The 16928-nt window shown below is 41.2% G+C and overlaps 1 protein-coding gene across 4 annotated transcripts in view; it reads left to right on the forward strand.

Moving 5' to 3' along the window:
• nalcn (sodium leak channel, non-selective) overlaps window positions 1–16928 on the forward strand; it is a 296924-nt gene that overhangs the window by 244569 nt on the left and 35427 nt on the right. For all 4 annotated transcript variants that reach the window (XM_087987922.1, XM_043691273.2, XM_043691274.2 and 1 more), the window contains 4 exons: window positions 1479–1577; window positions 1985–2078; window positions 9723–9829; window positions 11983–12057. In XM_087987922.1, coding sequence (XP_087844048.1) covers window positions 1479–1577; window positions 1985–2078; window positions 9723–9829; window positions 11983–12057 — 375 coding nt within the window. The remainder of the gene's footprint in view (window positions 1–1478; window positions 1578–1984; window positions 2079–9722; window positions 9830–11982; window positions 12058–16928) is intronic.

Consider the following 16928-nt stretch of genomic DNA (forward strand, 5'->3'; position numbering starts at 1 on the left):
ATCTAATCTAAAAATCAGTTCAGGTCAGTGTCCCTACCTAAAGAAGTTACATGCCTTAAAGATGGGATTGTGAGAGTTATCCTTTGATTAGAAGTTGTGTAGAATGTGTCTCATTTGTATTTAAGTGAATAGGTGGTGATCTCATTGAAACATTGAAGATTCTGAAGGGTACCACAAAATGGAGGCTGCCAGGGCTTTTCCCCCAGTTGGAGAGTCAGAGTTTCAGGTTAAGGGGTCAACATGTAAGACTATAAAAGGGAGACATTTCTTCATACAGCGGAATGTGAATATTTACAAATCCCTGCACCGGAAAGCCATTAATGCTAAGTTGTTGACTCTGTTCAAGGCTGAGATTGAGGGATGTTTTGATAATAAGGAATCACATGATAGGAGTATGGGGTGGGAAAATGAAATTGTAGTAAACAATCAGCCATGATAGTAACCCTGGGGGCCCATGCAATCTACTCCTGCTCCTACTTGCTATGTTTTTTAGACTCATCAGCCCAGAATTTATGAATGGCAAAGGAACACTGTACCCGACACATTGCATTAATGATTGTCACAACTCAGTGTTCTTTTGATTGGCAATTTATGAAATACAAAGTTCCTGTTCAACATGGCATCCTCTACATGGAATATGTTGTATGTACAAGCAAGGCATGTAACACTGAACCTTTTAAATCAGATGCAGAAAGTAAGGTAAAGAGAGGGAAAGATAGATGGCATTAGGCGAAAGAAATATGTGTCAGAAAAAAGAGCATTTAATTTGTTTTAATACTCCTAAAATAATTATATTCAGAACATTTGAGATGCCATTCTTATTAAATTAAATTTTCAGGTCCAGAGAAGTTGTTTTTGCAGTAATTAAGATTTGCTATCCCATTAGAATTGGGAGGCACGGTGGCACAGATGGGCGGCACGGTGGCACAGTGGTTAGCAGGTTCAATTCCCGCCTCAGGCAACTGTCTGTGTGGAGTTTGCACATTCTCCCCGTGTCTGCGTGGGTTTCCTCAGGGTACTCCAGTTTCCTCCCACAGTCCAAAAAAATGTGCATGTTAGGTGAATTGGCCATGCTAAATTGCCCGTAGTGTTAGGTGAAGGGGTAAATGTAGGGTCTGGGTGGGTTGCTCTTCGGAGGGTCGGTGTGAACTTGTTGGGCCGAAGAGCCTATTTTCACACTGTAAGTAATCTAATCTAAAATTCATTCATACTTAATTGTGGCAGCCCCAACTTTCTCTGGCACAGTTACTAGGTAACTACTGAAAGATCCACATTCATAATCCACCAACCAAGCAGGTAACACCAAAGCAAAACTGATGGAGCCAGGCAACTTCCTGATTTCTATATTTAACAACATATGTGCAGGTTCTGGAATTTGTGTTTGATTTACTTCTTAATAGTGAGTGCTAATAGCCTCACAGCTATTGTTAACACAAAATCCATGTCACTGTATCTAACTCTGAACTGCCTCCCACCAGATTCATGGCATCTACATCCATGTCTTTGTGTTCCTCGGCTGCATGATTGGACTGACGCTCTTCGTTGGAGTTGTCATCGCTAATTTCAATGAAAACAAGGTATCTTCAGTCGCTGCTATTGGGGAACTCCGTCCCTATGCACATCCTCTACAGTTTCCAAACTAAATAAAATTGCGAGACAAAGAATTGATTTCATTCCGTTTCATTAAACTTGTGGCACAATTGGTTCTCTTAGCTCCTATAACTCTCCAGAATCAAATGTCAAAGTTATTGCTATCATTCTGAGGCAGCATGTTATAATGAAAAAAGACGCATCACTTTAGAAAGTCTATCACACCCTTGGGTCACTTCAGAGGATCTTTATATTCAATTTGCTTTGCTCTGTAATCAAAATTTATTGTGTATATCGATCGGAAAATCGTTTGTGTACAGTAATCCAATTAATCTTAATTGAGATGAAAAATGTATTTCACTGTGCAATGATGTTCTGGTCTGATTTTTTTTAGGGCACTGCCTTACTGACTGTAGACCAGAGGAGGTGGGAGGATTTGAAAAGTCGGTTAAAGATTGCCCAACCACTGCATCTTGCAGCTCGTCCTGGTAGGTTCTTTTCAGTCTGCTTGAGAAAACATTTCAGATCACGACATCTTTGCATTTTTTTAAAATCTACATGGGAGAATTTTTAATATCACAACTTAACCAAAGAATAGTCCCTTTTCTTCAACTCAGTTGTCTGTTTCATTCCACAATTTTCATAAGTAGCCATACAAGCACCTATCTTAATCTCCTTTCTTTTCTTCCTTCTCTATAATGTACCTTGGGATGCTTTCGATTTTTACATAGAACATTGAGCAGTACAGTACAGGAACGGGCCCTTCAGCCCATGATGTTATGACGAACATGACTCAAAATTAAACTAATCCCTTCTACCTGCTCTTGGTCCATATCCCTCCATTCCTTGCATATTCATGAGCTTATCTAAAAGTCCCTTAAATGCCACTGTCATATCTGCCTCTACCATTACCCCTAGCAAGGCGTTCCAGACTCCTGCCACTCTGTGTAAAAAATTTGTCCCTCAAATCTCCTTTGAATATCCCCCCTCTCACTTTAAATGCATGCCCCCGGTATTAGACAAAATGTTGTTGTTGTTTCCTTTATCCATGGTTAATGCACCTAAAGAAGCACTACACCTCTGGCAAGTTGTTAGGAATATAGCACTGTACAGCAACAACTTACATTTATATAACACCTTCATGGCAAAACAACTCAAGATGTTTCACTGAAGAAAGCAACATTTGACACGTGGCCATGTAAGGAGATATTAGTTCAAGAGACATATAACTTCACTAAGATCCAAATAATTAAAAATCCAGAAGCTGGGGTAGTATATTGTAATTTTGATGCATTGCTCTCTGTGCTGCCTTTCCTGTCGAGGAGGTGTTTACAAAGTTGGTACAATAATGTCTGCCTGCAATCACTCAGTGTAATACATAACCTTTTCTTAGATATTCATTTATCTGCCATATTTATGCATCATGCATGAAAAGGAATTATGTTTGAACTCTGTACTTCAGTGGTTTAATTCCCTTAGGGTTAACTGTGAAAATGCTATTGCACCTACTTTCCAAGTGAACACTTCAAATATTAGCACTACCAAAATTTGTTTCTTAGCCTTAATTGTTTAATTTTAATTCCTACGTTTTATGTAGGCATTACTGCAAGGCAGCATTAAATTCCCATCCCTAACCACCCTTTAAAAAAGTGTTTTTGAAATGCCTGCTTGAACTGATGCCACTCATGTGATGTAGATACACCCACTGTGCTGTTTGGGAAAAAATTCCTAATTTAGTGAGTTAATTAATAATTGCCTCAGTGATATTCAGAATCTGCCCATTGCATTATGAAATGGAACTTTGGCGGTAATTAAATAAATGAAGGGTAGGATGGCAGCATAATGGTAATGTCATTAGACCAATCATCCAGAGGCCTCTAATTCTCGCAGGGCACAGGATCAAATCCCCGCCATGGTAGCTGGTAGAATTTAAATGCATTTCATAATTCTGGAATTGAAGAGTAATTTCAATTATCAGAAAAACCCACTGATTCTTTTATGCCCTTTTAGAGAAGGAAATAAGCCATTCTTTGCTGAGCTGGCCCACAGGTAACTCCGGACCCACAATCGTGTTCATTCTGAATTGCCCTCTGAAGTGGTTTGTGAAGTAGACAGGCAGGAGGCTGGAAGAACACAGCAAGCCTGGCAGCATCAGGAGGTGGAGAAGTCAACATTTCAGATGTAACCCCTCTTCAGGACTGGGAGCTGAAGAAGGGTTACACCCGCAGACCTGAAGAAGGGTTCCACCCGAAACGTCGACTTCTCCAGCTCCTGATGCTTGCTGTGTTCTTCCAGACCCCTGCTGTCTACTTTGGATTCCAGCACCTGCAGTTTTTCTCGCTCTGAAGTGGTTTAGCACTCATTCATATCAAGGGCAATTAACAGTGGGCAGCAAATACTGGCCTTACTAGCAGTGAAAGAACACACTTTAAAAAATAAATTATTTGAAATATGATAAAATTTTAAGGAGGTGATGACTTCAATACAAGCCAATCAATAGTTTGTAGCAGGAAGATTTTAAATTCTATCATGTTTTTACGAGAAGCCTGGAAATCTAAACAGGATTTGCTTGATTCTATCTGTCGCGGAAATAGAATTGAGGCATATCTGCCAATGAAACAATTTTGGAATTTAAGATTATGTCATGTATGCAGATTAATTCATTCACTCTCATCTCTTGCCATTCTTCTTGTACTAACTGCTAAATCTTACATTGTTCAGAATCTGCTACATTTTCAACAATACTCTACCATTTTAAAAAAGAGAGAAGTTCTGCTTGAATGTGAAATAAAGGCCAAAAATTTATGGTTAATAACGTAGGTGTCCAAATTATAAAATCAATAGAAAAGTATTCGTGAGGTGGAAAGAAATATTTACAAGCATGAAGGCAGAAATGTGGTGCATTTTTCTGTCAAGAAAGGACAAACATAACTTTTCTTTTGGAAATAGGGGTGGAGTTGGGATATTTGCTTATTGTCTTTAAAATCATAGACATTTGTGATCAAGTAGAATCAGAGAGAATGGCAGAGTAGATGGGGGTTACACACAAGCATCCTAGCAAGCTGTGAAGGATTTGCCAAAGAAATGCCTTTTCCCATTGGGAATTCTCATGTGTCTGGAACCTTATGGAAGTACCTATTTAAAGTGGAGACTTTGGAGGCTTCAACTGAATTTAAGTAAATAGTTACTCAAGGCAAGTTTGATGATTAAATACCTGGTCTAACACCCGAGTAATTATTCAACTGATCCCCAAGTCAAATCACACACACCTTGGATCAATACCTCCTCCAGACCCCTTACACATTCCACCCCTTCCCCACATCACAATCTCCAGGACCTCACACTCCTTCTCAATGCACTACCACCCCCACAGGACCTGAAATGTCTGTTATCCACGACTGGACTTAAAACACACACACACACACACACAACACTCCTGCGCACACACACACACACATCAACACACCTACAATATACTGACACACACATCAACACACCTACACACACGTACACATACATACAAAGCACACATACACACATCAACACACTGACACACACTGATACACACACGTCAATACACCTACACACATGCAGACACATACACACACTGAAACACACAGACATACTAACACACTGACCCACACACATCAGCACACCTACCCACACTGACACTCACACACAGACACACACACTCACTGACACACACAACACACCTACACACATACATGCACATACCAACATACTGACACACACACACCTACGCACACGCACACACACACAACACACACAGGCACACCTACACGCACACCAACACAGCTACACAGACACACCTGCACACCTAGTGGTGACCAGGTAATGTTCTGGGGACCTGGGTTCAAATCCATAGCAGATGGTGAAATTCAAATTCAATAAATATGTGGAATTATGAGTCTAAATGATGATCACGAATCTATTAACAATTGTCAGAAAAACCCAGTTGCTTCACAAATGCCTCTTCGGGAAGGAAACCACTATCCTTACCTGGTCTGGACTACATGAGACTCCAGACCCACAGAAATATGACCGCTTCTTAGCTTTCCTTTGGGCAAATAGGGATGGGCACTAAATGCTAGCCTAACCAACATGGCCCACATATGGTGAATGAATAAACAAAAAAACACGACCACTAACATAACTTCATCCTCCCCATTAACAAAAGAACATAAGAACTAGGAGCAGGAGTAGGCCGTCCGGCCCATCGAGCTTGCTCCGCCATACAATAAGATCATGGCTGACCTTTTCATGGACTCAGCTCCACTTATCTGCCATCTCACTATAAGCCTTAATTCCTTTAGTGTTCAAAAATCTATCTATCTTTGCCTTAAAAATATTCAACAAGGTACCCTCAACTGCTTCACTGGGCAGGGAACTCCACAGATTCACAACCCTTTGGATGAAGAAGTTCTTCCTCAACTCCGTTCTAAATCTGCTGCCCCTTATTTTGAAGCCATGCTGCCTAGTTCCAGTTTCATCCACCAATGGAAACAACCTCCCTGATTCTACCTTATCTATACCCTTCATAATTTTATGTTTCTATAAGATACTCCCTCATTCTTCTAAATTCCAATGAATATAGTCCCAGTCTATGCAATCTCTCCTCATAAGCCAATCCTCTCAATTCCAAAATCAACCCAGTGAACCTTCTGTGCACCCCTTCCAGTGCCAGGACATCCTTTCTCAAGTAAGGAGACCAAAATTGTACACACTCCTCCAGGTGTGACCACACCAGCACCCCACACAGCTGCAGCATAACCTCCTTGTCTTTAAACTCCATCCCTCTAGCAATGAAGGACAGTATTCTAATTGTCTTCTTAATTACCTGCTGCATCTGCAAACCAACTTTTTGTGATTCATGCACAGAGACATGCAGATCCCTCTGCACAGCAGCATGCTGCAATTTTTCACCATTTACATAATAGTCCATTTTATTGATATTCCTACAAAAATGGATGACTTCATGTTTACCAACATTGTATTCCATCTACCAAACTCTTGCCCAATCACTTAACCTATCTATATCCCTCTGCAGACTTTCAGTTTCCTCTGCACACTTTGCTCCACCACTAATTTTAGTGATGTCTGTGAACTTTGCCAAACTATCCTTGGCCCCTAACTCCAAATCATCTGTCATAATCCATCTTTTCCAAAATCCAAATTATAGCTCATTTTCTTTATAGCTTTTCTCGTGGCTTACTGTTGACCTTTAAAGTTTTTCCAATCCCCTGATTTCCCACAAATCTTGACCACTTTGTATGAATTTGCTTTCAATTTTATATTTTCCTTTATTACCTTAGATATCCATGGCTGATTATCCCTTTTCCTACAGTCTTTCCTCTTCACTGGTATATACTTTTGCTGAGCAGTGTAAAAAATCACTTTGAAAGTCCTCCACTGTTCCTCAGTTTTCCCCCATGTAGTCTTTGCTCCCAGTCAACTCTAAGCCAACTCTTCCCTCATCCCATTGTAGTCGCATAAGTGGATTTTACCTTCTCACCCTCCATCTGTATTTTAAATTCAACCAAATTGTGATTGCTCCTTCCAAAATGATCCCTAACAAAGAGATCATCAGTTATTCCTGTCTCATCACACAGGATCAGATCTAGGTTAGCTTGCTTCCTCATAGGTTCCATTGCATACTGTTCGAAGAAACAACCGCGGTTACATTGTATGGACTCCTCCTCAAGGCTGACTTGGTTTGACCATTCAATATGTACATTAAAATAGCACTTATAATTGCCATATTTTTTCTACTTGTAATAGTTATTTCTTTGTTTATTGCTCATCCCACCATGATGTTGTTATTTGGTGGCCTATAGACTGCGTCTATCAATGAACTTCTCCCCTTACTGTTTCTAATTTCCACTCACATTGATTCAACATTTTTCTCCATAGAACCTATATCATCTCTCAGCACTCCCCTGATGTCATCTTTAAATATCAGAGCTACACCACCTCCCTGCCTGTCCTTCCAAATAGTTTGATACCCCAAATATTTAACTCCCAGTCATGACAACCTTAGAAATTGCACTCCACTCCACCCTTCAACCAAACCCCATCCAACCCCCAGACCAGAACCTGATGTCATCCCCCCACACCACCACCACCCCCTCCCACACTCACACCTCGGGACCTGAAACAACCCCCCGAACCCAGGCACCACTACCTGGGCCTGACCCGATATCACCCATCCACCCCTGACTTTTCCTAAAAATTACCATCACTTACCTACCACCCTACCCTCCTGGCATCTCCCCATTACCACCCAATCCCCTACCCACTTCGCACTTTACCTACCTGGCACCCTACCTATCTGGCACTCTACCTTCTTCACTTTCTAATCTCAAAATGACTTTACCCTTTCACAGGAGCTGTTAAAGTAACTATCAGTGATGTTCGACCGCTAAATTGCTGAATACATCACTGATAGCTGTGAAGAAAGCAGTGTTATGTGACTTCCTCTGACTGTTCTGTACTAACAGTGACCTGTTAGATTGGAAGAGCAGTTCAGAATTTCTCAAAGGCCCTGATCGGAACCTCCTGTCATAAATGCAGTGTTCTTTTGTTTCATAATAAAGGACAGAGTGGGAATCTGCAGGAGGTTTCCACTCGTCAGAAAACCTAGCCTCATATTTCCACTTGTGAGGCAAAGAAAAACTAGATGCCATCAGCATAACATAGTCACTAAGAAATCCAATAGCGAATTGAGGAGAACGTTTCTGACCCAGAGAGTGTCATAGAGTCATAGGGCTGTACAGCATGGAAACAGACCCTTCAGTCCAATTCCGCCACACCAATCAGGAATCCTAAATTAATTTAGTCCCATTTGCCAGCATTTGGCCCATATCTCTCCAAACCCTTCCTGTTCATATACCCATTCAGATGCCTTTTAAATGTTGCAGTTGCACCAGCCTCCACCATTTCCTCTGGCAGCTCATTCCATACATGTACCACCCTCTGCATGAAAAGGTTGCCGCTGAGGTGCCTACTTAAATCTTTCCTCTCTCATCTTAAACCTAAGCCCTCTAGTTTTGGGACTCTCCTATCCCAGGGACAATACTTTTTCTATGTATCCTACCCATGCCCCTCATGATTTTATAAACCTCTATAACATCATCCCGCAGCCTCCAACACTCCAGGAAAAATAGCCCCAGTCTATGCAGTCCATCCCCATAGCTCAAACCCTCCAACCCCGTCAACATCCTTGTGTATCTTCTCTAAACCCTTTCAAGTTTCACAACAATATTGAGTACAGGAGTTGGGAGGTCATGTTGCCGCTGTACTGGACATTGGCTAGGCCACTGTTGGAATATGGCATGCATTTCTGGTCTCCTTCCTATCGGAAAGATGTTGTGAAACTTGAAAGGGTTCAGAAAAGATTTACAAGGATGTTGCCAGGGTTGGAAGATTTGAGCTATAGAAAGAGGCTGAACAGGCTGGGGCTGTTTTCCCTGGAGCATCGGAGGCTGAGGGGTGACCTTATAGAGGTTTACAAAATTATGAGGGGCATGGATATGGTAAAGAGACAAAGTCTTTTCCCTGGGGTCGGGGAGTCCAGAACTAGAGAGCGTAGGTTTAGGGTGAGAGGGGAAAGATATAAAAGAGACCGAAGGGGCAATGTTTTCACACAGAGGGTGGTACGTGTATGGAATGAGCTGCCGAGGAAGTGGTGGAGGCTGGTACAATTGGAACATTTAAGAGGCATTTGGATAGGTATATGAATAGGAAGAGTTTGGAGGGATATGGGCTGGGTGCTGGCAGGTGGGACTAGATTGGATTGGGATAGCTGGTCGGCATGGACAGGTTGGACCGAAGGGTCTGTTTCCATGCTGTACATCTCTATGACTCTATAACATATTTTCTACGGCAGGGAGACCAGAATTGAATGTAGTTTTCCACAGGGATGAGAATGCGTATGAAGATGGACAGGAAGAAGTCTGACCTGGCCTCTGCTTCCTGCCACTAAACCAGTTTTGGAAAATATTTACTAGATTACCCTGGACTGCATGGGTGCTTAGCTTCTTAACCAGTTTGCCATGTGAGATCTTGTCAAAAGCCTTTTTATAACTTTCTTTTTATTGTACTTTGCTTTTCAGACAATGGTGGCTTCAGAGCTAAAATGTATGATATAACTCAACACCCATTCTTCAAGAGAAGTATCGCAGTCCTCGTCCTTGCCCAGTCTGTGCTGCTTTCATTGAAGGTATATCACATGATGGACAGGAATTAATTGTGTTTGCGTTAAGTTCCATTTATTATTCTTTTTGGAAATTGACATTGTTTGTGAAGCAATGATCCTGTGAGGTCTGAGTCGAGAGTATGGTGCTGGAAAAGCACAGCCGGTCAGGCAGCATCTGAGGACCAGGAGAATCAACTTTTCAGGCATAAGCCCTGTGTCATTCCATTCATATATCTGCGTGAGCTTGAGCTACTGGAGTGCATGGTCTGAACTCACCAAGTACAGGTTGTTCTGCTATAATATGCATTTCATTAACGTGATTTCGCTGTAACACAAATGACAAATTGGGGACACTGTTTCTAAAGCACGAACTTTTAAAACATGTGTTGGCTGTAACGCAATTACATCATCAACACTTCAAGTGCTGTTTCTAAAGCGCAATTATTCTGTAGTGCATGGTCATACAAGAACACAACTGTTGTATGATAGAGCTACCTGAACACAGAGCAAGGTGGTATTACATCTAGATGTGTTCTTCATAGCCAGGGCAGCTTGTGTTTGATATCTGTCATGCATCAAAAGGTTGAGTTCAGGAGGCCTGAGCACGAATGTTAGGCTGCCGTATGCAGCAGTGAAAGAATGCTTCACTGTTGAAGGGTTAACATATGTATTCCTCAGGCAGAGGTGGGTACTGTAAATGCTGGATATTAGTTATGCTGGAAAAGCTCAGCAGGTCAGGCAGCATCCAAGGAACATGAAAATCAACATTTCAGGCAAAAACCCCCGAAACATCAATTTTCCTGCACCTTGGATGCTGCCTGACCTACTGTCCTTTTCCAGCACCACTCTAATCTTGACTATTTATTCCTCAACCAGAGTGGTGCTGGAAAAGGACAGTAGGTCAGGCAGCATCCAAGGTGCAGGAGAAAAAAAAACTCAATGTTTCGGACAAATGCCCTTCATCAGGAAGGGCATTCCTGATTAAGGGCTTTTGCCCGAAACGTTGATTTTCCTGTTCCTCGGATGCTGCCTGACCTGCTGAGCTTTTCCAGCACCACTCTAATCTTGACTGTATTTATTCCTCAACCAATGTCAGACTTTTTGGAATTTCAACTTGGAAATTCCAAATTGGAATTACATTTACCCAGCAACCATGAAGGAGTAGCCAAACTCTTGTCCACCCACAGGGAGGGAGTTCCACGTTGAAGGTGGCTGTCTACCATTTTCCCAATGGACAATTAGGGACAGCAGTAAAGCCTGCCCTTGCCTGTGGCACCATATCCTTTGGCTGACAATAAGAAATGTACAAAGCTACAGATTTTCCAATCATTGCTATTGGTGGGAGTTGGCTGTACGTCGGTCAGCTTTTGTCTTTCCTGCATTATGACGGTGACGGTATTTCGAAAGTGTGTACTTTCTTGGCTGTAGTGAGCTTTGAAACATTCTTGCATTTGTGACAGATGCAGGCCTTTTCTCCTTACAATGTAGACACAATGGGATGGATTTTACACTTCCATGTTGGTGGGTTTGCAGATGGAGTTCATGTTCCCAGTACCTCCTGACCCACCCCAATCGGTCAGAAATTTTACTGGGACCAGGGGAAACGCAGACAGCCCAACCATCTTTGGTACAATAAATTGCCATCTAAGGAGCTCATCCTGCCTCTACCACAATGGGATGGGGAAGCTACCATCATGTAGAAAGCTATGCAGGCCAGAGAGGGAGGGGAGATGCCCTCTGTTGGGGCCACCTGCAGCAATCAGAGGTACCCAACACGTTTCACCAAGATCACCCCTCTCCTTTAATACCTGTCAGCTCCCCCCAGCCTCCCCAACCAAGACCTCTGACCCCAGCCTTACTGGGCTTCTCTATCTAGTAGCTCCACATGTCGTCTCATTTGTGGCCACTACTCTGGGTCAGCACTGTTGGGTCTACCAAGGTGCCCGTTTTCCGATTGGCCAGCAGCTAAGGAGGGAATTCCTCCACAAACAGGAAGACAAGTGGGAACTGTAGGTGGGCTCCTCTCCACGCATTGTCTTTAAGCCAGTGAGGTAGCACCATGACACCCAGTAAAATTCAACCAAATGGACAAATAATTTTCTTGAAAATTGTATACCACCTTTATGCAATGAAATATTACATACCTAAGAATTTGCTTTGTTGTTTCTTTCTTACAGTGGGACGTTGACAATCCTGTTACAGTTCCTCTGGCGACAATGTCAGTCATTTTCACCTTTATTTTTGTCCTTGAGGTAACATTTTTGGTACTTTAACATCTTGTCTGCTAGATGCTTAGTTAAGGTAATAGCAATGTTCATTACCATGTTTCCTCAATTGTCTGCCACTGTTGGAGCTTGCTTTTACCTATGCACAAGGTCACTTTTTACTGAGACAGATTTTAACCTCGACAATAACTACAGTGGAGGAGCACTTGTAAAAATTAATGTTATGGCCCTATTTATTTTAGATGAAACACTCAGATGTGCAGATGGATTTTCTTAATTCATTTGTAAATAGATAAAACTTATTATTTCTACTGATGGTTTTCAATACTGCACATATCTGTGTGTACTGGGAATAGCGCAATGTCATGATGAGGACAGACTATAACTGCAATATGAAATTACTTTTTATGAAGTGAAGTCATCAAGGACTAAGGACAATAACTTTCCTCTTGATGTGACCCCCCCAGTTCTGCTTTTACTTTTCAAATTACTTTTTTTCCTGAACATTATTTCCCTATGTATAGCTTAAATGAAGAGTGTACCCTGGAATGATGCAGGAATGAAACTGAAATCTATTTCCTGTTCTTCTCCTTCTGTCTTTCCTGACGAGAGAGATTTGTGTAGGGGGGAGTCATTTGCAAAGGCACCTCCAGGATTTTGCCTACACTTCCATTCCTACATATGGCACAGAAGGTGCAGTTCCTCCTCTTGTGCTATATTCCCAGAAGCCTCATGGATAGAAGGATAGAACTGGTGCCTATATTTACACACATCTTTGTAGGGACTTACTAACAGAGATACACATTACAAACATGCACTTCACAATGCTACCACCATCGTTTCAGATTGTTCCTATTTACTTATTTAAATGCTTCACCAGTTAATGCACATCACCATTAAACATAATTAATATACAATTAACACCCCAACTATATATACACATTCATCTCCAGTCTTAAGAGTAATGACTGTGTGTGGATCCATTTGTTGTTGGGCGAAGAGTTCATTTAACATCAAAAACCAACATCAACCTCCAGCAATTTTGCAGTTAGAGTAAATTAATAGGAATGTAAAAGTTTGATGAATATGTTAACTTTTTTTAGCATGGAGCTTCAATAAATTGGTACATGTTCTTTCAGTGGAGTCATACATCCCACTGAAGTTCAGATATACCTTTCAGATACGCGGTAAAACAAAGAGCCTGGTCTGCCCTCTCAGTTAGATATAAAAGATCCCAGTCCATTATTTTGAAGAAGAAAATTGGGATTCTCCCCCATGTCAAGGGTTCCCATTTATCCATCAACTGATGTGAATGAAAACAAAATATCTGGTCATTTATCATATCAAATCAAGAGTGGAAACTGGAAATCTGAAATAAAATCACAGGAAACATCTGCAGGTGTCTAAGGAGAGAATAACAAGGCATTTCACTGGCATTTTGTTAGAACTTCTTTATTTCATCTACCTCATTGTGGGATCTTGATGAACATTGTGTTAAATGGCTGCTATATTTTCCCACATTACTACAATAGCTACACTTCATGAAGCACTTCATTGGCTGTAACACTTTGAACATATGGAAAAGGGTAGAAGTAGGCCATTCAGCCCCATGAACCTGCTCCACATTCAATAAAATCAGAACTGGGCTTCTCAGGCATGTGAGGACTTATCTAGCCTGATAGAAATCATCCTCGATTCTAAAGGACTGTCAAAAACTACAGCAATGATTGACCTGGAACCTCAAATCCACCTCCTATTATTGCCTTTTTATTGAAAACCCTCTTGTACTTAACGACAGAGCATCCACATCTTCTCTGGGTCAAGAATTCCAAAGAATCACAAGCCTTTGAATAACAATTTCTGCTCATCTCAGTCTGAAATGACTGACCCATTATCCAAAAATTGTGAATTACAGTTCTAGATTCTCAAGCCCAAAGAAACAACCACTCAGCATTTAAACTGTCAAAACCCCTAAGAATTTTATATGCAACCATAACATCACCTCTTATTCTTCTACACTCTGTAAACAGTGGCTACAAGAGCAGGTCAGAGGCTTAGAATCCTGCAGTGAGTGACTCACCTCCTGACTTCCCAAAGTCTATCCTCCATCCACAAGGCACAGTCAGGAATATGATGGAATACTCCCCACTTGTCTGGATGGGTGCAGCTCCAACAACGCTCAGGATGCTTTACACTATTCAAGACACAGCAGCCCACTTGATTGACAACACATTCACAAATATCTACTCCCTCTACCACCAATGCTCAGTAGCAGCAATGAATACAAGATGCACTGCAGAAATTCACCAAAGTTTCTTAGGCAGAGCCATCAAAACCCATGAGCACTTCCACCTGGAAGGACAAGGGCAGCAATTACATTGGAACACCATCACCTGCCAGTTCCCCTCCAAGCCATTCACCATCCTGACTTGGAAATATATTGCTGTTCCTTCACCATCACTGGGTCAGAATCCTGGAATTTGCTCTCTAATGGCATTGTGGATCAACCCAGGGTAGCTCAACAGCACCTTCTCAAGGGCAACTGGGAATGGGCAATAAATGCTGGCCAACCAGCCATGCCCACATCCCATCAGCAAATAAAAAGACCTGAGAAGATAGTTTACACTTTTAGAGAAGGGATTACAATACATCATAGGAACAGACCCTTTGACCCACCATGCCTGTACTAATTCCCAATCCTTATTTAGACCTACTACTTAGTGCTCACATGGTTTTTATCCTATTGTTTGTCTCAGTCCATGTGTCTATCAAGATAGACCTTAAACCATTGCCAATGTACCTGCTTCCACCATCTCCAGTGGCAGTGTGTTCCAGGCACCCACCACCTCTATGTGAAACATTCTCCCCTAAGCTTTCCCCTCTCACTTTGAACCGGTGCCCTCTTGTATTTGACCTTTCCACCCTTGGAAAAAGCCTCTGACTATCCAACCTATCTATGCCTCTCGTCATTTTGTAGACCTCTATCAGAGCACCTCTCAGCCTCCATCTTTCCAGTGAAAACAATCCTCATAACTAAACCCTCCAGACCAGGAGGCAACATCCTGTATAGCCTCAGTCTACAGCTTGTGGTTTCCATTTACCAAAAGCTGAACTGGGCCAACCATGTAAATAATGTGCTTACATTACCAGAACAAAGGTTGAGAGTTCTGCAGTGACTAACCACGTTCTGGTACACAAGAATTGGAGAAGGTCATTCACCCACTTCAGGCTGTTTTGCCATTCAGTGAGATCATAGCTGATCTGTAACTTGACTTCATCTACCCACGTTAGTTCTCTAATTGTTAATCTGCAAAAAAACTACTAATCTCAGTTGTTCAGTTTTCAATTGACCCTCAACTTTGGCATCTTTGAGAATGTGTACACCAAATTTCTCATTTTACTTTATTTAAAGAAATACTTCCTGACATGACCAGTGAATAGCCAGGCTCTTATTTTAAGGTTATGCCCATTTGTTCTAGAATCCCACCCACAGACAGAAGAGTTTATCTCCATCTACCTTGTCTAATCATTTATTGGCCCTAAACACCTTACTCAGGTCACCCTTAAACCTTCTCTGCTTGAAGGAGAACAGTTAGTCAAATTTGTACTTATAATTTAATAATTTGCAATCAGTAACATTTTGCATAACTAGACATTGTTTGAAAGTTGAGTGCAAAATCTTTTACCAGTCTGATGAAAATCTAAATGGCTAACTACTCACGAGTAGACCCTACACAATTTGTTATTTGTTATTAGAGTGGTTAACCTCCATATCAATGCCTGATGTTGATTAGTTTTCTTTCTGTTAGAGGCATTTCTAGATTTGGAAAACTTTCAGTTTCAATTTCATGTTTAGTAGAAATAAAGGTCAAATCGTTAATGAGATCTAAATTTCCTAACATTTTATTTTTCATTTTATTCTTTGCTGATTTAGAAAGAAGGTGTTGGTAAATTAATACAAAAAATATTCATTCATTTTGGATAACATGTTAGAAATTGGAAGTTTTAAGGATGAAAAATTTGACACTGAAGCATCTCTGTTGGGAGGTTGCTTGTAATTGAAACCTACAGAAAGATGTTCAGCATCTTCATTAAAACTGTTTACAAAGGAAAATAGCCCAAAACATGACAGCTTACAAACATTCGATTCAAATAAACAACAACAATAATTGATTTAGTGTAAAAGTCAACCCCTGAATCTTGGTCAAAAATTATTCATTTTTCATAGGTTGAACCTTGATTTATAACCAGATATACCCCAACTCTTTGTACCCAACACCTAAAGGTAAATTCACTGGTGGTGCTTTAACCTGAGTGTCACTGCATCTCAGGTGAGGGGAGAGATTGAGAAGGAGATGCCTTCATGGTAACATCAACTGGTGTGTAAATTGATCAAACACTGCTGGCATCACTATTGCAAACCAGCCATCTGATCTAACCTACTAGGAGAAAGGTGAGGACTGCAGATGCTGGAGATCAGAGTCGTGAGTGTGTTACTGGAAAAGCACAGCAGGTCAGGCAGCATCCAAAGAGCAGGAAAATTGACATTTTGGGCAAAAGCAGTCCAGCCTGCTCTGATGCAAATCTAAATATCAAAATCATAGAACAACATCATTGAAGGTGAATGTTCGCCTCCTTGTATTTGCACATGTACTTTTGACTTCTTTTGCACTACTTCTGGGGGACAGTTTGTAGAAACTGTCAATATGTTGGTGATGAGAGACACTGGATTTTAACTTCACCAAAATGTTATTCACGTAAAAGTTGACTCCCAACTTTTTAAGTCATGATTTTGTCCTAGAAGCTCAACATTAATATGAATATTTACGATAATCATACATTGATAAACATGAGGTGGCTTTCAAACCATTCCAGTGGTGCAGTGGAAATACATTATG

Source organism: Chiloscyllium plagiosum, unplaced genomic scaffold, assembly GCF_037043375.1.
Source record: "Chiloscyllium plagiosum isolate Xiang-an unplaced genomic scaffold, Cpla_swu_hap1 HiC_scaffold_6, whole genome shotgun sequence".
Taxonomy (NCBI): domain Eukaryota; kingdom Metazoa; phylum Chordata; class Chondrichthyes; order Orectolobiformes; family Hemiscylliidae; genus Chiloscyllium; species Chiloscyllium plagiosum.